The sequence below is a fragment of the Bidens hawaiensis genome, unplaced genomic scaffold (assembly GCF_021521415.1).
Source record: "Bidens hawaiensis isolate Kalapana, Puna unplaced genomic scaffold, B.hawaiensis_p1.1 tig00020328_1, whole genome shotgun sequence".
Classification (NCBI taxonomy): Eukaryota; Viridiplantae; Streptophyta; class Magnoliopsida; order Asterales; family Asteraceae; genus Bidens; species Bidens hawaiensis.
In genome coordinates, this window is record NW_027493091.1 from 46,957 (window position 1) to 71,491 (window position 24,535).

At 39.1% G+C, this 24,535-nt stretch overlaps 1 protein-coding gene across 2 annotated transcripts; it reads left to right on the forward strand.

Moving 5' to 3' along the window:
• The first annotated feature begins 11,976 nt into the window (after positions 1-11,976).
• On the forward strand, positions 11,977-24,321 carry LOC143560393 (factor of DNA methylation 1-like). Of its 2 annotated transcripts, none has more exons than XM_077048701.1 (7): positions 11,977-12,098; positions 13,156-14,061; positions 20,582-20,763; positions 20,849-20,942; positions 21,734-22,017; positions 23,036-23,251; positions 24,055-24,321. In XM_077048701.1, exons 2-7 carry the CDS (start codon positions 13,161-13,163, stop codon positions 24,283-24,285), a joined length of 1,908 nt encoding a protein of 635 aa, XP_076904816.1. In that variant the 5' UTR covers positions 11,977-12,098; positions 13,156-13,160; the 3' UTR covers positions 24,286-24,321. The 2 variants fall into 2 exon arrangements, with proteins under 2 accessions (XP_076904816.1, XP_076904817.1); XM_077048702.1 differs by having other exon boundaries at positions 13,161-14,061.
• The last annotated feature ends 214 nt before the right edge of the window (positions 24,322-24,535 follow it).

Below are 24,535 nucleotides of genomic sequence, written 5' to 3' on the forward strand. Positions count from 1 at the left end.
TGGATGTTCCCGCATTTGCAGCAGTTGGTCTAAAGGTTTTGGAGAAGTCACGTGGGTTTCCCCCCGTGTTCCTTGGTTTGAAGGTTTCTTTGAAATTCCTTCTCGGTTGGAAGTCCGTTTCCTTACGCTTCCCTTTCGCTCTATGGCGAGGGTTTGCGTCGGTGTCGGATTCCTCCCGATCATCGTCCGAGTATTCGCACTCACTGCTCATGTTGAGCTGTTGTCGAGTGCTTCCAAATTCATCAGCCTGTTGGATGGAACGTAGGCGTTCGTCAAACTCAACTTGGAATTCCTTCTGACGTGCTTCCGCCCACGCTTTAACTTGTTCAAGTGTTTGGCGGGGGAGCCTCGTCTGTTGTCTTTCCGCCTGGGTATCAATGAATCCCAGGGGATGATTGTTTACTGCACTTGCCCCGGCTTGGGTAACCGGGGTAGTGTTCGTAAAATTTACTGCACTTGCCCTGGCTTGGGTAACCGGGGTAGTGTTCGTAAATATTGTGTACTCGCCGGTGTTCCCCCCAGTAGCTAGGGTTGTGGTTACCGGGGTTTCTTGGTCGCTCGTTGGCCTTGGCAACGGAGTAACTTTAACCATCTTTCCAGAAGTTTGAAAAAACTGAAAGAATAAGTTCTAGCTTTTATGCACGGATGGCGCCAATGAAGAAACACTAATTGACCCCGGGCAGATTACGGATAATCTAGGGGTTAAATAGATGTTTCCCACGAGGGTTGTGTCCGGCAAGATGGTTATTCTTCCAATGACCTGCAAAACAGACACCGTGAGCTCGTCACTGAGAAGGGGGGGTACCTCCTTGTGACCACCCTCCGGCGTGAGAATCAGACTAGATTGCTCTTGAATATAAGTGTATATTAAGAGAAATGACTAGAGCAGATATCAGATAATATATGGAGATATAAGATAATGATACCGTTCCAAGGTGTTGGAGTATTTATAGCCGAAGGTAGGTTTCCAAGCAGGTACAGCCGGCTGAATAGTATTCCTGTTCTACCAACTGTGGGCTACGCACGTGCCATGCTGATGGTTGGTGGGTAGGCAGCGGCTGATAGTGACCAGGCCGGCTGTGTACTATTCCTTTTCCACCAACTGCAGGCTATGGACGTGCCCCGACAGGGGTTGGTGAGTAGGCAGCGGCTGATAGTGACTTTAAGTACTAGAGCGTGCTGCCCGTCGTACTGTTGTCAGTGAGCTGTCGTAGCTTTGGTCAGATCTTTTGTCCATACCTTGGAAGGTACAGTACAAAAGATCCTCCAGTATCGTACGGACTGGCTCATTTGGGCGGGAGAATTCCCGGCTTTGGGCGGGAGTATTCCCGGCTTGCTCATTCCCTCTTCAGGTGACATTACTGAATTATTTGAGAGTTAGTGCCTTGTGCGTGTAGCCTTGCTGTGCGGGTTGCCTTCCCTGATGGCTAGTATCCGTAGCTGCGGGAACAGGCGGAGTACGTCGACCATTGGGAGGCGTTTCCTGCGAGAGCAGCTTGCGTACTGCGCGTAAGGACGTCGCGTCTCTGAGCATGGTTGGGCCTGTGGATCCAGTTGGTCTTTGCGCAGACGTCCCTCGAGTCTTGCGAGTTCAACTGCGCAGACGTCTCTTCGAGGTGAGTCTTGCGGGTTCAACTGCGCAGACGTCCCTGTTTAAGGTGAGTCTTGCGGGTCCAACCGCGCAGACGTCCCTGTTTAAGGTGAGTCTTGCGGGTCCAACCGCGCAGACGTCCCTGTTTAAGGTGAGTCTTGCGGGTCCAACCGCGCAGACGTCCCTGTTTAAGGTGAGTCTTGAGGGTCCAACCGCGCAGACGTCCCTGTTTAAGGTGAGTCTTGCGGGTCCAACTGGGCTCTGCTGGGACCTACCTCTTCAGTAATCCAACTATTTTAGAGCATAAAACAACCATAATGTTACCGCGTTGCGGGCAGTAGATTTGAATGTTGTTTACAGCTTGTGATAATGCAAAAGAAACACGTAAACATTTATAAATGGTAATGCAACTAAAAACGTAAATGCATATAACCAAACTTTAAAATAAATCGAAATCAAGGCTCAGATCTCCGGTATGGCTGCAACGTTGGTTGCCTCGCCAAATGTGACATCTGTGGCAAAACCGAGTACACCTTAGTACTTACAAACTCGAATAAGCGTTTAACCGCTTATTGTGTAACGAACAAACGAATAACCAAACGGGTCTGGTTATGGTCCGGATATCCCGGGGTGCAATCTATAAATGATATATACGATCTATGCAAGCTAAAATATTAGTAATATGGCCTTAATTCGATAGCAAACAAGTTAAACGAAAACATGCTCGTTTAACTACCCGCTATAGATTTAAACGCGAAAGATAGTTACAAACCAGGCATTGTATCATCCGTTAAGCCGAAAAAGACTTACCAAACACTTATTTGAAATGTTTTAAGCGATCCGTGAAAATATTTTTGATTTTTACAAACATATAGTATGTTTTCATAATTTTACTCAAAACTAGCCGAAAAACACTCGTTTTCGCTCTGTTTGTCGCACCCGATAAGTTTTTCGTGCCAAAAACCAAACCCAAAATAAATTTGGACTCGGCATTTCACGTTCGGGCACGTAAATCGAGAAAAGTGGGCCAAATGGGCCCAAAAGGGGACCCAACGAGCCCAGCCCGCCAAAGAAGACTTTTACCCCTTTATTTTCCTTTCACATATAAACTAGATTTTAGATATTTTCACACAATTTTCCACATTCAACTTCTGGAACTCTTCTTCTCCTGCCAAAACCAGCAAGAAACAAGGTAAAGAGGTCTTAAATAATCGATTTTCGGCTTGTTTAAACTCGTTTAACAACATATAAACATGTCTTGATTGCCAAAAATCATTCCTAACCATGTAAAAACCCTAAAAATGGTCCATAAACATGTTTTGAACATACACATGGTGAGGAACCTGGTTTGATATTTTTTTGGCCATAAACACGGATTAAAGGGTTGAAACGACGTTTCTACGGTTCAAAAGTTCGTTTTTGTGCACTAGCCGAAACCCTAAGTTAAGGGCTGTTATGTTGATGAAAAATTGCTTGGTTTGTGATATAGGACCTGTAACTAGCTTACATAGGAGCACAAGAGCTTGAAAAGTTGATTAGAAAGGCGGAAACGAACAAAAACCGCTAAGGTAATGCCGAAACACTCGCTTACGGGCTGTTTAGGTTTAGGTTGTGATGTGCATATTATTAGGCCTTGAAATTTTACAGGAACATCAGGGACCATTTCAATGACTCCCTGTTCAAATTTGGTAATTTTTCGACCATCCGAGAATATTTGGCGAATTTATTACCGAATTGAGACGTTTATTTGGGAAAAATAGCTACAATACTTCAAAAATTATGAAAATTTTCTGGGAACTCATATTTGATGTATTTTGATCACATATGAATTTTGGGATCATTTGGATAAGTCTAAAGGAGTTTTGTGTATATGCGTTCGTGTGAATTTTTATAGCCGAATTTGGGCCGAAAAGAATATCGCACGAACTTTTTACATTTTGAAATTGATACAGGTTATTTTGGTACATGATTTGAGTATTAAGGAATTTTTGTGAAATTTTTGGAAATTTTTTGGGGTAAACGGACGATTTTCAGGCAAAATATAGCTGATAAAATGAATTTTTATAAATTAATAAATCAGTAAATAATTCCAGAAATATTTTTATAAAAGTCTACATATTTTAATTTATAAGTGGTTAAATTTTCATAATTTAATGATTAACGGTTAATTAACTATATTAATTTAAAGATTAAACAAATTCAGTTTTTATAAAAACAGGCAAGTTCGCGACTAGCGAACCTGCGGGAATATCAAAACACCAAGAGTGATCAAAAATCATATTTTTGGATTAATTAAGTAAAAACGAACTTTTCTATGAAAAACCTAGACAATCCGGGTGGATTGTGCGCGTTTCTTCTCAAATCAAACTGAATAAACGGAAACGGGCCCCGTGGCTAATCCGGGATCCCAGTATGTGATCATTCTTTATAACTTAATCATTTTATTAACCAATACATTTACCCAAGCTTATTTTCCCATAACTGTTTTCTAAACGCGTAAACGAACAACTTGGCCCAGCTGGGAAAACGGGAATCTGAGCCAAGTTCGGTTTTAAGTATTAGACATTGAACAACATCACAACCTAAGCCTATTGCCACTTTCTGGGCGTTCCAGCTATACCCAGATTAGTTATACAGCCCAGTTTAGTACTGAGATTATAATAATATTAAAATATTAATATTATTATAATATGGACTATAGGGACTAAGTGATAGCAAGGGAAACGAACCCCGAGCTGACCTCGCACTGAGTGCCTACAAAACTGTGAGTTTCATGACCCCACTCTTTAAACTATTTTACGAACTTTTGGGGTGGAAATCATGTTTATACACGTTATCTATCTAAAAACGGATCAGGATATAAAATATCTGAACATTTATATATGAAAAGTCCCTACAAACATAATGATTGACTACGTGCTGATGAAAGAAACTGTGAGTTTCATGACCCCACTCTTTAAACTATTTTACGAACTTTTGGGGTGGAAAGCATGTTTATACACGTTATCTATCTGAAAACGGATCAGGATAAAAAATATCTGAACATTTATATATGAAAAGTCCCTACAAACATAATGATTGACTACGTGCTGATGAAAGATGATTATTATCATTGATTGATATATTGAGTGGAGATAATACGAATTGCAAAACGTAATGAAATTACACGTGACGGCATGTTTATACAAACACGTTATGTAATGTTAAACATAACTAATTTGGGAGACAACGTGGTCTGTAATGGCCATGGGGATAACGTGGTATGTGATGATTATGGGGCTATTGTGGGCGGAAGGGGGGCCACAATAGTAACAAACTAAAGTCGAGTATGACCTATGAGCCAAGTTCTGCTGCAACTTACTAAACTAAAGTTGAGTATGGCCTATGAGCCAAGTTCTGCTGCAACTTAATAAACTAAAGTTGAGTATGGCCTATGAGCCAAGTTCTGCTGCAACGTATAAACTAAAGTTGAGTAGGGCCTATGAGCCAAGTTTTGCTGCAACTTACTAAACGAAATAACTTTATTATGACATGAGTGTTAAGAAAATATTATGATTATATATGTTGTGGGCAGAAAAGGGCCACAGTGATTAGTAATACGTGCTAAATACTATATATATGTGTGTGTGTATTGTGTACATATATATATACATACTATGTGGATAGGTGTAGGAAATTCTATGTGTAGAAAATAATAATTGTTTGTGTATACAACGTGTAATGTTTGAGTTTACGTGAAACCATTGTGGTCAGAAGAGGGACCATAGTGGTGATTTTACGTGGAACCGTTGTTGGCGGAAAGGGGGCCATAGGGGTTGATTTTATTTGGAAAATGAAGACACGAAGTATGAATGAGCAGTCATGATTTTATCGTAGTTTCAAACTCTATCATAAACTTATACACATACATATCAGTATACAAAGACGTAGATATACATATATAAAATGTAAATACATTTTCTTATATACGCGTGTACATACAAACTATGACTGTATGGTGCGCAGAACTGATTTCGTTAAAACTTATGAAACTCACCAACTATTCGTAGTTGACCTGTTTTAACATGCTTTTCAGGTAATCAGATATGAGAAGTAATTTCCTATGCGTTACGTGTCTGATTGGTGATTGATGTCATGGGCATTTGAGTTAGAAGTAAAGTAATTGAATGACCGGTTTGATTGTATCACCTAGTTTGTAAAAGATGTTAGAACGATGTAATATATTGTAAATTAGTTAGTAATGTTTCTTTATGAACAATGTATTTGATACCAGTTGTATCTGTTGCATTTCCGTTTTACGCTTCCGCAATTCGCTTAACGGGGTGTGACACCAAACAACGAAACGTCATCATAGTCTATAGTTATACTTAAGATTTAAGCGATAAACCAACCGCAAGGGTTCCGAATCCAATCCTAGAATCAATGCACTACTAACAATATGATATATGCAACAATTAACAACAACTGAGACAAGCATTATAGCTGCAGATGATCAAGAACGCATTTTTGCATTAAAAGTGCAACTGACCTAAGCTTTATAGTACAATTACAAACCATGGACATCAAGCATTGCAAAGCAACCCCACATATTTTTATTCAAAGTTAACATAAACAAACCACACCAACCTTTATCACCCGAAATCCAAAGGGACCCAAAGTCGCTATGGCTAGCATAGTCGGCAACAATAGACAACCGACAGTTGACAACCACAACTGGCGACCGCTTCGGAACACAGCGACCACACCAACGTCGCCACATACGGTTCCCAAATGGTAATACCGGTGGCAGGGTGGTACATCGTCCAGAACCATAGGTGATACCGGTGACAAGATGGTACATCGTCCATAACCATAGATGATACCAGTGACATGATGGTAATACCGATCATAACTCGGCAACGATAAACGATCGACAATAGCTTGTCAATGAGATTATTTCTCCAGTTATTCTTCTAGAGAACTCAAAAGCCCCTCATCACTATCAAGCTACAACAAAGACCAATTGCAAACAACAACAAATATCATCAACATTGAAAAGTAAATCTCAGCCCTAACATATCATTATGTCAAATTAGGTATCCAATAATTGCAAAAAGAGCAAATAGGACTTTGAAGATAACTAAACCGAACCTTTAGGAGAGAAACGGAACTTTTCGATTTAATTGGAGACACCGCGACCCACGGTTCCCGATCCGAACCCGGCAACGGTAGACGAATTACAGGAAAACACTCTCTTAGACACGACCCCCCCCCCCCAAGCAGAGAGATATAATAGAGATGGCATCGTCGCCATAGACAGCTAGTAATGGTCATTCGTTGGCCAAAGCCGATGAAACCACTGCCGGGAACAACAGGCAAACACTCTCTACCGGAGCCGATGGATTACTAAGATGAAGAATAAGAATAAATGGCGATGACGAAATATAACATAAAGAGAAGGTAGTGGAGTATAAGAGCCTTCTTATCCCACCTTCTATCCCTAAACCAAAAATTACACTAAAACTCACTACATTTTCTCTCTCTATTTCAATTAAATAATACTTTTTATACCTTTTATCATTACCTTTTCTCTTTCCTTCACTCACAACCACTCTCAAAATATATTAAAAAATTATAGGGGATGAACAGTAACTTTTCAAATATACAGAAAAATCACTACTTTCTCTAAAATATAAAAACTCTTCACTCACAACACCCTGAATCACTCTCTAAATTATAAAAACACCCCTCACATAAAATGAGGGGTGGGATGAGAATGCTCTAAGGTCCAATAGAAACACATAAATATGGAAAAAGGAAAATTGAAAAGGCAACGTACAAACCACGTGTCGCACCCAAAATCCAAACTTCGGGTTACAATCACTCAAGCACAACTTACAAACAACTATAGCACGAGTCCCCCGAAATTGTATACTTACAAATTTTATAAATTTTAGGGCTGTGCAACGGTCCAAAACCACGAGAACCGAACCAGAACCATTAAATGCTAAATATAATAACCAGAACCGAACCGTATTTAAAGGTTCCGGTTCGGTTCGGAACCGAGTTAAACGGTTCTTGCTAGAACCGGTTTTCAATTATTCCAAATATGAAATGTTAGAAGGTGTAAGAAACAAGCGACAACCCATAAAATAAAACATTATCATATAAACATATTATATTTTAATGAAGGGGATTGAAAATAGATTAGAATAACTCAAAATATTTCAGAAAACAATTATTTCTTAAAACAGATTTAGGGCTGTGGAAGATGATTATCGTTTATGATATTGTAAGGGATTAAATGTAACCAAGAAAGTGAGAACGTGGATGGTTGCTTGCACATGGAAGTATGAAAGCCTACTAAATAAATAGGATTTTAAATATAATCTTCAAAGTTTAAACCTAACCGATTCTAGCGGTTCTATAACTGGAACCGTCGGTTCTAAGAGGAACCGAACCGGGAACCATTTTCACCCAACTTTAAGAACCGAAGCCGGACCCGAAATATAATAATACGGTTCAGATCTAGTGGTTCGGTTCCAGTTTCCCGGTTCTCATGATTCGGAACCGTAAATTGCTCACCCCTAATAAATTCTCAACCTCGCGAATGATCTTATGTCACCATTGAAAATGCTAAAATATCTTATGGAGAACCTGAATTATATACTAAGAAAATCACCAATATTGTTAGCATTCTGTCTTTAGTCGTAGGAAATCACAAATAACATAAACTTTTTAAGATCGAAAGCAAATAAATCTAATGGGTAGGAAAAAGAGAGTATCAAACCTTAATAAATACAAAATATATACACATTATGGTATATATTTTGATACATTTGGTTTGATCAATTATGTAACTTTAATACTTATATTTTATTCTATGCAAATAACTACCCCAGTTTCAAAAAACTTGCATTATTAGTACTTTTTTTTAACTCCGTCTATTTTATCAGTTAAGTTAAGGGTACTTTGGTAATTTTGTAATTTTCTTAATTTTTTCTTTTCTTTTCTAAAGTCATAACACAGTTACACAGCGACCAATCTACATCTTCATTAACTTTCATCTTTGCTCTTTGCTTCAGTTTTTCCCGACTCCCACCAGCTACCACAATACACCGCTGCTGAGACGCCACCACCGCAAGGCACTGTTAGCCGTACCACATCTAGGCTCCGGCCCTCATCTAACGGCGTCCGTGCTATCTCCACAACCGTCGTTCGTGCCGTCTCTATGACCATCGTTCGTCACCATAAGTTGCTTTTAGTTATCAAGATGTTTGTTTGAGAAGATTGTTTAGTTTGAAATAATGGGTTGTGTTTATCTTGAACAATTTGTTGTTAGTTTGCTGGATTGAAAAACTAGGGTTCTTGAGATTTAAGTTAGAAACAGGTTTTTGTTTTTTTGTTTTGGTTTTATTTTTCTTTTTTTAGATTTTTGGATATCCGATTCGCTATCCGATCGGATATCCGAAATTTTGGATATCCGAACTTTGGGTATTTGAAATTTCAGATTCGGATTCGGATAGTGAAATTCACTATCCGAAAGGTCCGGATATCCGAAACTTCGGGTATTCGGTTTTGAACACCCCTAGCCATCGTCATCGTCATCGTCCTCGCCGCCGCCGCTGCTACTGCGGGAGATATGGCAGCAGCCATCGGCCTTCCTAACTGCCATCACTAGTGACCTTGGAAGAACGAGCAGCAACGGATTAGGCTTATGATGGTTCGGTACGAAGCGATGACGACGATGGAGTTCACGAACATTTCCGGCAAACCTGGTGCGTTCGCTGACGAGCTGAAGTAGTTTCCGGCAGCGGATTTCCGGTGGGGGTGAATGTCGTCGGTATTTAAAAGGGGGGAAAGCATTTAAAAGAAAAGAAAAAATTAAGAAAATTACAAAATTATCAAAGTACTCTTGACTTAACTGATAAAATAGATGGAGTTAAAAAAAAGTACTAAAAATGCAAGTTTTTTGAAACTAGGGTAGTCATTTGCATAAAATAAAATATAGATACTAAAGTTGCATAGTTGGTCAAACCACATATACCAAAATGACACTTAACTCTTGTAGATATAAAGCGAGGTGTCACATATTACATTGCTTTTTAATTTTTTTTACACATGATTGAAAAGTTGGTATACAACATAACATTACACATCAGTACGTCACATACATTTAAGCGGATATGAATGAGTAAAAAGCCATGTAGAAAATTAAAACTGAATACATGACCATGATTCGTGTATCTCATGCCTAGATGATGGATTTTTTTGTGACGTAACTTTGGAGATGCAACATTGCAACACACATTAAAATGACTACCTTCTATTAAGTATAACATTCTCATTTCAGTACGAGTAAACGAGTTTGATATTAGTCTAACTAACTCGGGATCACCTGATATCATTATGAACCCAAATCAGGAAAAGTATCAAATTAGTAACATGCCCAAAACCAATTGAGCCATATACCCAAAAGTGTTGTTTTTTTAGGTTACAAACTTACAACATCAAAATAGGATCTTTATATCCATCTCCATCGCTAAAACTTAAATATAACCCCTACTTTTTTTAAAATTTAGAGTTTTAAGAGAAATGGTTATTTTATTCATCTGATCACTAAATAACTTGATAATTTTTAAATAATAGTTGATAAAAACAATGCCTCCACCCCCATCGAGAAATAGAACCAACTAATCCTAAAACAAAGGGTTGGGAAACTCACCAAAACCAAGATAAAGGATCTCAGATCAAAGAGAATTGTAACTGTGTGTCATGAAAAATGGGCCAAGAGACATACTCAGGTATGATAAATTTTTGACGGAATGATATCTATGAATACCCACAACAACAACAACAACAACAATAATAATATATAACTATACTATTAAAACAAGATGATTTTTTTACATGAAATCATTTTAAAGGTCTTTACATAGGATGTCATGTGAACAGTTTCATATCTTATCAAGACAATCAATTAAGCTATATTTGGAAATCCAATAACTAAGTTATATAAATATTCTAGATGAATAAATATATATACAATTTCATTAAATATCATATTAGTATGTTATAAGTTAGCCTTATAAATATATTTAAATATAATGATCTTAACATTTCTTCTAATCACACGAGTCACTATCTAATGTTATATTTAAAAAGGTTTCTAAAGATTTATGAATTGTAAACTTGTTTATCATTATTTATATGTTATTAATTCATAAGGTATGTTGTTAGGTATATTATTAAATGTAACCTTTTTATTGTATTTTTTAACCACGCGTATCACACATAAAGGTGCCCAAATCGGGTTTTTCAAATACTCGGTTCTGGGTATGGAACTGAGTTCGGGTATGACCGGGTATTGGAAAATTGGTTATTGACAATACCTGGGTCGGATACGGGTCCGGGTATTGCCTCTAAAAACATACCCTATGTATCGGGTTCAGGCCGGGTATAGAACCAGGTATTCTAAAGCCGGGTATTTGAATATCATATTTTCGGGTATTGAAAAACCTATTTTTGGGTTTGTTCGGGTTTTTTTCCAGGTATTTTTTGGGTATAGATTGGATTTTTTAAGGGGTTGCAGTTTTTAGGGGTATTTTTCAGGTATTTGTCGGGGTAATTTCGGGTATAGATCGGATATTTGAAAAATTCGGTTCCGGGTATAGAACCGGCTCTGATTTTCGGGTATTACCGGGTACAAATCAGGTCCGGTTCGGGTATGGTTTTTGGTATTGTAATGTATACCTTATTCGTACCATACAGATAGGGTCGGGTACGAGTATTAAAAACCCAGGTATAAAAAACCAATTTTGGTTTTTTTTGTGAACCCTCGGGTGGACAAAAGTGAAATTGTACTAATTTTGACGTTATTTAACTAATCTCGTGAAAATAACGTAAAAAGTGGTGAAAGGTTAATCAGCATCATGTGATGGCGTTGATAGCCGAAAGACAAAGGTACGTGAAAAAATCGGCCAATGTGCTGATGGTTGAGTGCTATGTGCTTTATGTCCAAGGCTTGATGCAAAACTACTTTCGAGCCGGGGGTCTCACCGGAAGCAGCCTCTCTCTTCCTACGGGTAGAGATAAGGCTGCCTACATCTTACCCTACTCGGACCCTACCATAGCTTTGTTATTGGTGAGATATATTGAGTACGATGATGATGATTTTGGGTCAGTTCCGGGTTTAGGTTTTTTGTGCACCTTTAAATTACGGGTCTATGCTAGTAATAATAATAATACAGTGTTTGTGTGAGATACAACTGGCCCATGGGCCGAACCCAGCTCGAATTGGCCCAACCTCTATGGCTCACCACAGTACCACACCAGCATGTTCTTATCACTCCGACACGTCAGATTCATCCACCAACGGACAAATAGGGGTCACACTGAAATCATTTTCTTCCGTACGTAGTCCTTAGGGTTCCGATCGATCAACCGACGGTGCTTCTTCATCCGTCTGTTGACCGCCGGAAGCTGCTGTTTTCCATCGCCGATCATCGTCAACAGTACATTAGTGAAGGTACTTTGATTAATCTCGTTTACAGCTGAATTTCATGTAGTTTTCGATAATCATTGTTGAATAGAGTACTTTAAGGTGTTGAATCTAGCTTCGTTTTTATCTTCTTCGTGCATTTTGGTAACGGCGTGTAATTTAGGGTTTGTGTTTTCATTGTACGGAGGTTTTGATGGTTCGTACACTAGTGATGCTCATACTGTTGATTTTTTTTGGAATTAATGTGTGTTTGAAGCTTTGTAGTTGAGTCGATGTCCTCGTAGTCGATAAATACGATTAGTTTGTTATCTTCGAAGAGCATTTTGTTAAGGACATGCAATTTAGGGTTTATTTCTTCGTTGTACAGAGGTTTTGATTGTGCGTAACCTAGTGATGTTCGTACTATTTGATCTTGTGAATTACTGTGTTTTAAGCTTTGAAGTTGAGCTGTTTTCCTCGTAGTCGAGAAATACGGTTAGTGTGTTATTTTTGTAGTGCATTTTGGTAACGACATGTAATTTAGGGTTTATTTGTTTGTTGTACCGAGGTTTTGATTGCGTGCTGTTGAATTTTGCGAAGTTACTGTGTGTTTTAAGCTTTGTAGTTGAGTTGTCGGTCCTTGTAGTGGAGAAATACATTTAGGGTGTGTTTGGTAGGTGGTAATCATTGAGAAAGAGAAATGACTTGAGATTTTGTTCTTTTTATCTGCTTGGCATGAACAGCGAATCGACCTGAAATGATCTACATATATGATTTCCTGTTTGGTTTGTTATATAGTAAATGGAGACAGATTTTAATTACTATGATTGTTACAATAATGATATTTGACTCACTTTTTTTTTCTGCTTGTGTTCTTTTCATGAAATTGTATAGAGTACACAGTGGCTTGACGTGTGAACTTAAACTGAATGTTAAGTTGAACCTTAGATCATAGAATCTGAGTTGAAATGATCTTTGGGTTTCTACAATGAACTAGCATACAATATCTCATCGTTGAAATGATCTTTACTTATATGTGCTCTATCAATGTCTGAACATGTTGTATCTTTATCTTATTAAGTTGTGCTTTATTTTTGTTTACCAGGATAGATGGAGTACAGTTCCGGTGAGGAGTCCGAATTCAGTGATTCAGAGATTGCTGAGTACAAAGACAAGCCATATCAGCAATTGAGGGACGGAACACTAAAGGTTAAGTATCCCAATGGCATTCTTAGGTGTCCGTTTTGTGCTGGCAAGAAAAAGCAGAACTTCAAGTACAAAGACTTGCATCAACATGCTTCAGGAGTAAGCAAAGGTTCTTCAAATAGAAATGCAAAGCAAAAGGCCAATCATCTTGCTTTAACATTGTACCTAGAGAATGAGTTGGCGGATGAGGCAGAAACACCACTGAAAGTGGCACCTCCAATAGCTGCAACTCCAGTTTCTGAAGAGCAAGACTTGTTTTGTTGGCCTTGGACTGGGATTGTGGTCAACATAGTCAAAGAGCCTGATAGTGGTGATGACGTTGAAAACACAGAGTTTTGGATGAAAAAGTTCTCAAAATACAAGCCTGCAGTTGTTCAGCTGTTAAATGATGATAAAACCCAATCTGCGCAAGCGTTGGTGACGTTCAACAATGACTGGATTGGCTTTAAGAATGCTATGCAGTTTGAGAAATCTTATGAAGCTGCTCGTCACAGTAAGAAAGACTGGAGTGTTGCTGAAAATCCAAAAGGTTCAAGTATTTATGTGTGGTTAGCTCGTGCAAGTGATTTTGAATCACAAGACCCTATTGGAGATTATCTTCGCGCCAACAGAGAGCTGAAAACGATAGCTGATCTTGTTCAAGAAGCTGTGAAAACCAGAAACAAAACTGTGGTTGAGTTGGCAAGTGAAATTGATATGAGGAATGAAAGTCTTGATGATTTGCAGATGAAGTTTAATCAGAAAAGCATGTCTTTGAGTAGGATTATTGAAGAAAAAGAGAATCTTCACCAAGCCTTCTTTGAAGGTTTGTTTTATTGATTTTGTGAATTACTGAGCAAAATATGATGATAAAAACTTTATTTATACAAAAATATGTGATTTTTTGATGGTAGAGTATTAGACATTGTTTATTATTATATTATATTAGAGGGTCTAGAGTGTAATATTGTATTTTATATATACTCTCTTAATGTAACAATTACAAACACAATAATAATACATTCTGGTTACCAAGTTTATCTTGGTATCAGAGCCATTCAGCCGCCATCCTCTCCTAACCCTAAAAACAGAAAAAAAAAACTTTCGACATATTTTTTTTCCTTCACCAGCAGCTTTGCTACAGCAGTTTCTTCCAGCCAAACAATGGCTCTTCTTGCTGCAATCACTACAGCTGAGAAAACTTCCCATAATTCCCACAAGTTTGGGTTCACTCTATCACCAACCAATTATGGTTACCGGAAGGCGATGATACAACCTTTTTTGGTCACTAATAACCTGTTCGGTTATGTGGACGGCACAATACGTCCACCAGAAACTATAGAAGCTGCCGCGACCGTCTCTGGTAAAGAAACAGCCCCACCGACGCCTCAACCCAACCCTAATTTCTTAACATGGGTTTCGAATGATGCCCATGTACGGATGTTAATTACTTCTACCATCTGTAAGGCGTCGTTCCAGCATGTTCAAGGACATACTTCACGTGATCTTTGGTTATCTCTTGAGCGTGCTTATGCTCCTCACACAGCCTTTAGGGAATACACCCTAAGAACTCAGCTTCTTAAACTAGAGATGAAAGCCGATGAAACCTCCTCCGCGTACCTGACCAGGGCTCAAGAATATCAAGAATATTCTGATGCGCTTGCAAATATTGGCGAACCAATGAAGGAGAAAGATCTGGTACTGCTAGTTCTCTCGGGTCTTAGAGAAGAGTACAACGGGTTTAACTTTTAAGTCAACCATTCTCGGTCGCCAGTTTTCAACTGCCTTTATAGAACTACATGGACTACTAGCAGACCACGAATACATTCTCAACAAAACAGCGGTTCATATCTCACCAACACAAGCATTTACAGCAGCCCGCAAACCTGCTGCTCCGGCCACCGCAGGTTCGTCCGGCTCAGCGTCTTCTCATGCTGATGCAATTCACGCAGTCCAACAATTGGCTGCCCAGCTAGGGTTACAACTACAACCGCCTTCATCTCAGTTGTCACAAGCATACTACACAAATCAGAACATAAACCGTAACCAAAACATTGGCGAACCAGAGATGAAAGCCGATGAAACCTCCTCCGCGTACCTGACCAGGGCTCAAGAATATCAAGAATATTCTGATGCGCTTGCAAATATTGGCGAACCAATGAAGGAGAAAGATCTGGTAATGCTAGTTCTCTCGGGTACAATGGGTTTAACTTTTAAGTCAACCATTCTCGGTCGCCAATTTTCAACTGCCTTTATAGAACTACATGGACTACTAGCAGACCACGATTACATGCTCAACAAAACAGCGGTTCATATCTCACCAACACAAGCATTTACAGCAGCCCGCAAACCTGCTGCTCCGGCCACCGCAGGTTCGTCCAGCTCAGCGTCTTCTCATGCTGATGCAATTCACGCAGTCCAACAATTGGCTGCCCAGCTAGGGTTACAACTACAACCGCCTTCATCTCAGTTGTCACAAGCATACTACACAAATCAGAACATAAACCGTAACCAAAACATTGGCGAACCAGAGATGAAAGCCGATGAAACCTCCTCCGCGTACCTGACCAGGGCTCAAGAATATCAAGAATATTCTGATGCGCTTGCAAATATTGGTGAACCAATGAAGGAGAAAGATCTGGTAATGCTAGTTCTCTCGGGTACAACGGGTTTAACTTTTAAGTCAACCATTCTCGGTCGCCAATTTTCAACTGCCTTTATAGAACTACATGGACTACTAGCAGACCACGATTACATGCTCAACAAAACAGCGGTTCATATCTCACCAACACAAGCATTTACAGCAGCCCGCAAACCTGCTGCTCCGGCCACCGCAGGTTCGTCCGGCTCAGCGTCTTCTCATGCTGATGCAATTCACGCAGTCCAACAATTGGCTGCCCAGCTAGGGTTACAACTACAACCGCCTTCATCTCAGTTGTCACAAGCATACTACACAAATCAGAACATAAACCGTAACCAAAACATTGGCGAACCAGAGATGAAAGCCGATGAAACCTCCTCCGCGTACCTGACCAGGGCTCAAGAATATCAAGAATATTCTGATGCGCTTGCAAATATTGGCGAAGCAATGAAGGAGAAAGATCTGGTACTGCTAGTTCTCTCGGGTACAACGGGTTTAACTTTTAAGTCAACCATTCTCGGTCGCCAATTTTCAACTGCCTTTATAGAACTACATGGACTACTAGCAGACCACGATTACATGCTCAACAAAACAGCGGTTCATATCTCACCAACACAAGCATTTACAGCAGCCCGCAAACCTGCTGCTCCGGCCACCGCAGGTTCGTCCGTCTCAGCGTCTTATCATGCTGATGCAATTCACGCAGTCCAACAATTGGCTGCCCAGCTAGGGTTACAACTACAACCGCCTTCATCTCAGTTGTCACAAGCATACTACACAAATCAGAACATAAACCGTAACCAAAACAATCGACAAGGCAACGGTCGCGGACGTGGCAACTCTAACAACCGCAACAACACGGGAGGTTATCGAAATCAGTTTAGTTGGGCGTCTAATCAAAATACTGTTTATGGGACATGCAACAGGTGTGGCATAGGTCATATACCGTCTGAATGCCCCAATCGTAATACTGCCACTTTCCGCTCAAGACAACAACCGTCTGCCAACTATGCAGATCATTGCTCCTGAGCTTTCAACAACTGGTTCCCCGGACACCGGCTCAAAGAACCATGTTGCTATGGATCTCTCCAGCCTCGATAACTCTGAAGCCTACCATGGTGATGACAGTCTTTATGTTGGCAACGGTAAGGGCCTCCCCATTTTGTATATTGGTTCCACTCGTTTTACCTCACCCGCTAAAACCTTTGACCTTAATAACATACTTCATGTCCCCGAATAAAACAAAATCTCCTTTCTGTCCAACGTTTTTTCCTTGACAATAACGTTTATTTTGAATTTCATGCTACTTTTTTTGCTGTGAAGGACAAGTTTACACACACTACCCTCCTCACGGGTCCAAGTAATGGCGGTCTGTACTCCCTGAAGCTCCCGCGTTTACAACCCGTGTCTAAAGTTTCATTCTCTGCGATTCGTGCCTCCTCATCAACTTGGCATCAAAGACTGTGACATCCTCATCCATAGCTTTTGAAGTCAATGCTATCTTTTTATCATTTACCTTTACAAAACAATGTTTTTAGTACTGTTTGTGATTCATGTCATGTCGGAAAGTCTTCTAAATTACATTTATTGTCATCCAATTTTAAGAGTTCACGTGTTTTAGATCTTATCTTTTGTGATGTTTGGGCCCTGCCCCCATTACGTCCTTTGAGGGCCATAATTACTTTTTGCTGTGTGTAGACCATTTTTCTAAGTTTATGTGGATTTTTCCATTCAAGCGTAAGATGTTTTTGGAATCTTCAAACAGTTTATCACTATGGTTGAAAGACAATTTAACACTAAGCTTAAGTCTGTTCAAAGTGATTGGGGTGGGGAATTCAGAAGCTTTATCTACCTTTCTTACTACCCTAAGTATCACACACCGTCTTTCCTGTCCACATACCAGTGAACAAAACGGAATTGTGGAACGTCAACATCGACACGTTGTCGAAACAGGTCTCACCTTATTAGCCCAATCACATGTCCCGCAACGTTTTTGGAATTTTGCTTTCGACATAGCAGTCTACCTAATAAACCGTATGCCCTCTCGTACAAATTCATCCAGATCCCCATTTGAACACATGTTTCACTACCCACCTGACTACAACTTTTTACGAGTTTTCGGCTTGCAGTGTTTCCCATATCTCCATCCCTACAACAAACACAAAATGGATTTTCGGTCCACCCCGTGTGTCTTTTTAGGTTACAGTCCTGCTCATCATGGTTATCGATGCTTCGATCCACAAACTGAACGCATCTACGTTGCACGCCATGTTCGTTTTAATGAACAACACTTCCCATTCACCCAAACAATCCATCCCATTCTCCCCATCCGAGCCTCCAGAAATGTATGTCTCTTCCTATCCTACCATTCCACCTACAACACCTCCATCACCCCCACCCCCACCCCCACCTCCTACCCGTCCACCGCTAATCCATACTTAACTCGCAAAGCCAAAACCGTCAAGCCCTGCACTACCGACACCAATCCCACAACTCCTATGGTCTCTACATCAGCCACACCATCTCCGCTCACCAACACACTTGAAACCGACTCGACGACTCAACCAGCCCCCACAGCCCAACGAGCCCTTACGCCTTCTACAACACCCACTCCATCTACCACCAATGAACCAGCCCCTACAGCCCCGCCTCCACCTCCTCAACGCCCATCGAATCTCCGCCAAAACCCGAAAACTACAAAGCCTTTTAATGCAGCCTCTTTTCTCTCTACCACCCTTAATCCTGATACTGAACTTGCCTCTTTTACCGTTGCTAACACACATCCTAAATGGCGCCAAGCCATGGCTGAAGAATACTCAGCATTAATGAGAAATGATACGTGGTCTTTGGTTCCTCGTGCTCCGGGCTCTAATATTGTTGATTGTAAGTGAGTTTACAAAAACGGGACCAAACAGGAGCTATTACACGTCATAAAGCTCGTTTAGTCGCAAAAGGTTTTCGACAACAACCGGGCATTGACTATCAGGAGACTTTTAGCCCGGTTGTCAAATCTACTACCATTCGTGTGGTCCTTTCTTTAGCAGTTGCACAAAAATGGCAACTACGACAACTTGATGTTCAGAATGCATTTTTACATGGTGAATTAAACGAGATAGTGTATTTACAACCACCACCAGGCTTAGGCTTTGTTGACCCACAGAGACCTGATCATGTTTTGTCTATTGCATCAGTCTCTGTATGGATTAAAGCAGGCCCCTTGAGCTTGGTTCCAACGGTTGACTACAGCTCTTCTAGGGCTCGGTTTTCGAGGTTCCAAGACGGATCCTTCCCTGTTCATTTACTCTTCCAGGGGTACTCTCTTGTATCTACTTGTCTATGTAGATGATATTATTTTGATAGGTAACAACTCACAAGCAATTGATCACATGGTTCACAATCTTAGCCAGTCCTTTGCGGTACAGGACATGGGCCGACTCTCCTATTTTTTGGGAATTGAGATCATCCACCAAGGCTCGAACATCATCATGTCACAACAAAAATACATTCTGGAATTATTACAACGTGCAAACTTATCTAATGCGCAACCGGCTGACTCACCTATTACCACAACTGCCAACTTGGCCTTGGGTGACAGCCCCCCGTTTGAGAACCCGGTAAAATATAGACAGATTGTTGGTGCCCTTCAGTATGTAACTCTTTCTCGTCCCGACATTACCTATGCAGTCAATAAGGTCTGCCAATTCATGCACTCGCCAACAACAAATCAATGGTCCACTGTTAAGCGCATCTTGCGCTACCTGAAGGGTACCGCCACACATGGTCTTCTCATCAAACAACAATCGTCCTCAGTTCTCCATGCGGGAGAACTTACACAGATGCCACTTATAATACTCCGAGTGCCTTCTCTGATGTTCTCCATGCCACTTATAATACTCTGAGTGCCTTCTCTGATGTTGACTCGGCTGGATATCCAGATGTCCGTCGATCCACCGGGGGACATGCTATATATCTTGGGTCGAACCTTTTATCTTGGGCTGCGCGTAAACAAAAGACTGTCTCTCGGTCATCCACAGAATCAGAGTATAAAGCTTTAGCTGATACAATTCTTGAACTAACATGGTTACAAGCACTCTTGCGCGAGCTACATGTACCGGTCAGATCACCCCCCACACTGTGGTGCGACAACCTTGGCGTAACATACTTGTCAGCAAATCCAATCTTCCATGCACGTACTAAACATATTGAAGTGGACTTTTATTTTGTTCGAGAACTAGTTGCTCAAGGAAAACTCTCGGTGAAGTTCATCTCTATAGACGATCAGATTGCAGACGTTTTTACAAAGCCTCTACCCTCTAAGCGATTTCTCTTACGGTCCAAGCTAAAGGATAGCTCCCCGGCCTTAGCTTGCAGGGGGGTATTAGACATTGTTTATTATTATATTATATTAGAGGGTCTAGAGTGTAATATTGTATTTTATATGTACTCTCTTAATGTAACAATTATAAACACAATAATAATACATTCTGGTTACCAAGTTTATCTTAGAGTTAATAGGAGGGTTTTTTTTTTATCTAATTTGAATGCATTACATGTTTTTGTTTTAATTTTAAGTTAAATCTTTTATCTTGTCCCATCTAGCTTTCACACATGCATGCCCTTTTTTGAAAGAAAATTTGTTTTCCGTGTATTATTTTTTTCTAAATATTTAAGGTCTTGCTAACATGCAAATATTGTTCTTATCCAGAGACAAAGAAGATGCAGCGGCTTGCACGAGAGCATGTTAAAAGGGTTTTAGACGAACAAGAAATGCTGAATGCTGATTTAGAGAAACGAAAGAGGAAAATTGATGCATGGAGCAAAGAGCTTAATAGGAGAGAAGCCCTAACAGAACGTGAGAAACAGAAACTAGACGAGGAGAAACAAAAGGTGATCATTATATGCAATCTTTAATTCAAACAATTTTTTTGCTATAATCATATTATGCGATTCACTTCCTCTTGCGCGAATCCAGAATGACATGCAAAACAGTTCTCTGCATAAGGCTTCTTTAGAGCAAAAAAAGGCTGATGAGAGTGTTTTAAGGCTGGTTGAAGAACAAAAGGCAAGTTTACCGAACTCTTACTTTAATTAAAATATTCATATTTGTTTTTATTATTGGGATAGTAGTTTCAGCCCTTTTACTGATTATTGGCTTAATACCTGTACGCCTGCAAACGAACTAAACGGTTCACTAGCCGGAAATTTGTTTATGTTCGTTTCTGTAATAAACAAATGAACATGAACCAATTTTTTTGTTTATTTAATTAAACAAACATGAGCAAATGACTCAACTTTCAAATGTGTTCGTGAATGTTCATTTACGTTTATGAAATTCACATAATTTTTGGGCCCATTATAATTTCGTCTAGTTTATGAAATTAAGATATCATAATTTACAATTTAATCAAGTTTTATGACTTTTTTGGGCCAACTAGATTGATGCTCAGTGTACTTTTAATTGGTATCACTAAGTTATGTTCTTTTATCTATGTTGACTTAGGTTTGCTCGTTTATGTTCGTGAACCATTTATTTGTACTATTAACGAACACGAAAACCTCGTTTGTTGTCTGGTCGTTTGTTCAGTTAAAGTTAAATGAACGAATATGAACATGCTCTGCTTGTGTTCGTTTGGTTCGCTTACAACCCTAGATTCGGGTAATGTTTTTATATCTATCTGATCAAATTGGTAGTTTCAAAATATTAACTCCGAAGCAAAATGAGTCTATTTATAATAATATAATTATAATTTTGGTACTTTTGTTGACTGGATCCTGAACCTCTAGTCTTTGATACCTTCTTGTTTATAATAATTATAATTTTGGTACTTTTGCTGACTGGATTCTGAATGACAGAGAGAGAAAGAGGAGGCTTTGAAGAAAGTTCTAGAGTTAGAGAGACAGCTTGATGCCAAACAAAAACTTGAAATGGAAATTGAAGAACTTAAGGGGAAACTGCAGGTGATGAAACATTTGGGTGATGCAGATGATACTGCAGTTCAAGAACAAATTAAAAAGATGAATGATGAGCTGGAAGCAAAGATGGAAGAAATGGATGGTGTTGAGGAAATGAATCAAACTCTTGTTGTTAAAGAACGCCAAAGTAATGATGAATTGCAAGAAGCCCGCAAAGAGTTGATTAAGGTATTGCATTCTAGTCTAAAAGTTAAATTCTAATGTTTAGTTTTTGGTATTGTGTGCTTTTATTAGTAAACAAAAGAACATGAACAAAAGATATTGCTCGACGAACGAACATGAACACATGTCTCGTACGCTCATTAATGTTCGTGAACGTTCATTCAATCATTCGTTAAGGTTCGTTCATGTTTGTTCATTTATGTACGATGGTTTACATTCATTGATGTATTCGTTTGAATTTTAAACCCATTACAGTTTATCTAATTTTAATAACTTTTTAGACCTAACACATTGTTGTTCACATTTGCTTTTAAGATTTAATTGGCTGTAGCTCAGTTATGTTTGTTCCACTATGTTCGGGAAACGCTCGTTTATATAGTGAAAGAATGAAGATACACAAACACGAACAAGAAAACCGGTTCGTTTAATTGTTCATATTCGATTTTTTGGTTAAAGTTAAGCGAACAGGCACGAACATGCTACCTTTGTGTTCGTACGGTTTGTTTACAAGCCGATAGGCCACCCAAGCATTTAAAAGCAAAGTAGATATGACTACGCAACTATTCAAACAACTCAATGCTTTTGTCACATTTAGAGTTGCAAAAATGACAAAAATGCCCCTGATTGTACTAACAGAATCAACTCTTAGTAGTATTTTGAACACATATTTCATTACAAGGTTTAAATTTAGGGGCATTTTGTCATTTCATAGCTTTTCCCTGCAACTTTTTAAATGAGTTGACATACACGGAAGCATACAAAATCTTAAATTATCTTATCCAAAGGGTTGGATGATTATTGTAATTACATTGCTTTTCTGATCATATATTGCATGTTAATCATTTATTAATTATTTTCATGAAAATTGGTCAAACAGTTGTCTGTGGGTCAACACAGCCAGGCCCGAATGTGTTTCACACCCAACCCCTAACACGTCGTTTTATTCAAATATTTAATCTTTTACCTTTTATTTATATTGTTTTTCTAATCATGATTAGCACATTAAATATTTGTAATTTTTCAGGGCCTGCAAGATATGTTAAGTGGAACAACCAATATTGGGGTTAAGAGGATGGGAGAACTTGACTCGAGAGTTTTTCATGATGCGCTGAAGAAGAAGTTTGACCCCGACGATGCCCAAATCAAGGCTACTGAGTTGTGCTCTTTGTGGCAAGACAAACTTAAAAATCCTGAGTGGCATCCAATGAAAGTTGTTCAAGGAGATGATGGTGTACATAAGGTATGCATAAAATTCATTTGCTGACATGGCAGTTTGCGTATCAAGTATCAACCCAACTTGACTCAAAACTGAACACTGCCCTTTTTTGACCCATGCCTTTTTAATGGAGGCAGTAATATTAACTCTATTAGTTATAAATGAGTCGATTTGGGTTATGCTTTGTCTCAAATGAGTCATTAAAAAAAATAGCCTAAAAAGGGAGTCAACTGGGTTGAACCTGTCAAAAGTCATCCATAGTGTATATTTATTATAGTAACATTACAGATTTTTAGGGGTGTGCATGGAACCAAAAAAAACCGAACTTCAACAAAAATTGACGGTTTGGTTTTATGTTTTCGGTTCAGTTTCGGTTTTGCTTGTAATTAAAACCGAACCGAGTTTTTGAGAATTCATTTTTAATTTTGAATTTTTAGTGATCTATAAGAATTATACCTACATATTTTAGCCCAAATGTTTGGTAATCAATTAATTATCAATTAACAGAAATATTTAGGCCCAAATTCAAATTCTGGTGGACCCAAAATTTTCAAGCCCAAATGGAAAACCGAAAAAACTTACCAAGCTGATTCCAAATGAAAACAACCAAACCTTTTCAAAAGCTGAAAAACAAAAATTTTGGTTTTTGATTTGATTTTCGCTCAAAATTTGACCCATTATGAATGCCAAAGAAAACACCAATCCCACTTGAGTGGATCGTTACCCTTTTTGACCTTTTACCCAACGTCTCTACCGGCCCATAAATTACTCTTTGTGTATTAATTACATATAATGATATTAAGAATAAAGTATCGTGCATGATGCAGGAAGTGATTGATGAGAATGATGAATTGCTAAAAGGCCTCAAGGCCGAATGGGGGACTGTAATTTTTGATGCTGTGGTTACTGCCTTTAAGGAGATGAATGAATACAACCCTAGTGGCAGATATGCAATTAACGAACTTTGGAACTTCAAAGACAACCGAAAAGCTACTTTGAAGGAGGTTATCAGCTACATCTTGAAGAACTTGAAGAGCCTTAAGCGCAAAAGAGGATAAGGTATCAAAAGCTATATCTACTAGAATTACGATATAACTTCTAGTTAAAGTGATAGCATTTGAAATCATTCTGACAAATTAATAAAAGCTACTAGATATGATAACTATGAGATATCTGTTTTTGAATACAGATGGCTGAGCTGAGCTGGTGGTTTTAGGATGGGCGGTAATCATGACGTGTTTGGTAGTAACCAAGACGTATTTGACAATCGTTATGTTTAATTTAAACCTTTGTAGTAGGACAGTATGT

Excerpts from the sequence above, each read along its gene's own strand:
- LOC143560393 (XM_077048701.1), top strand. The coding sequence starts at position 13,161 with ATGGAGTACAGTTCCGGTGAGGAGTCCGAATTCAGTGATTCAGAGATT. Across the intron at positions 14,062-20,581 it reads TCACCAAGCCTTCTTTGAAG|AGACAAAGAAGATGCAGCGG; the intron begins GTTTGTTTTATT and ends GTTCTTATCCAG. Across the intron at positions 20,764-20,848 it reads TAGACGAGGAGAAACAAAAG|AATGACATGCAAAACAGTTC; the intron begins GTGATCATTATA and ends GCGCGAATCCAG.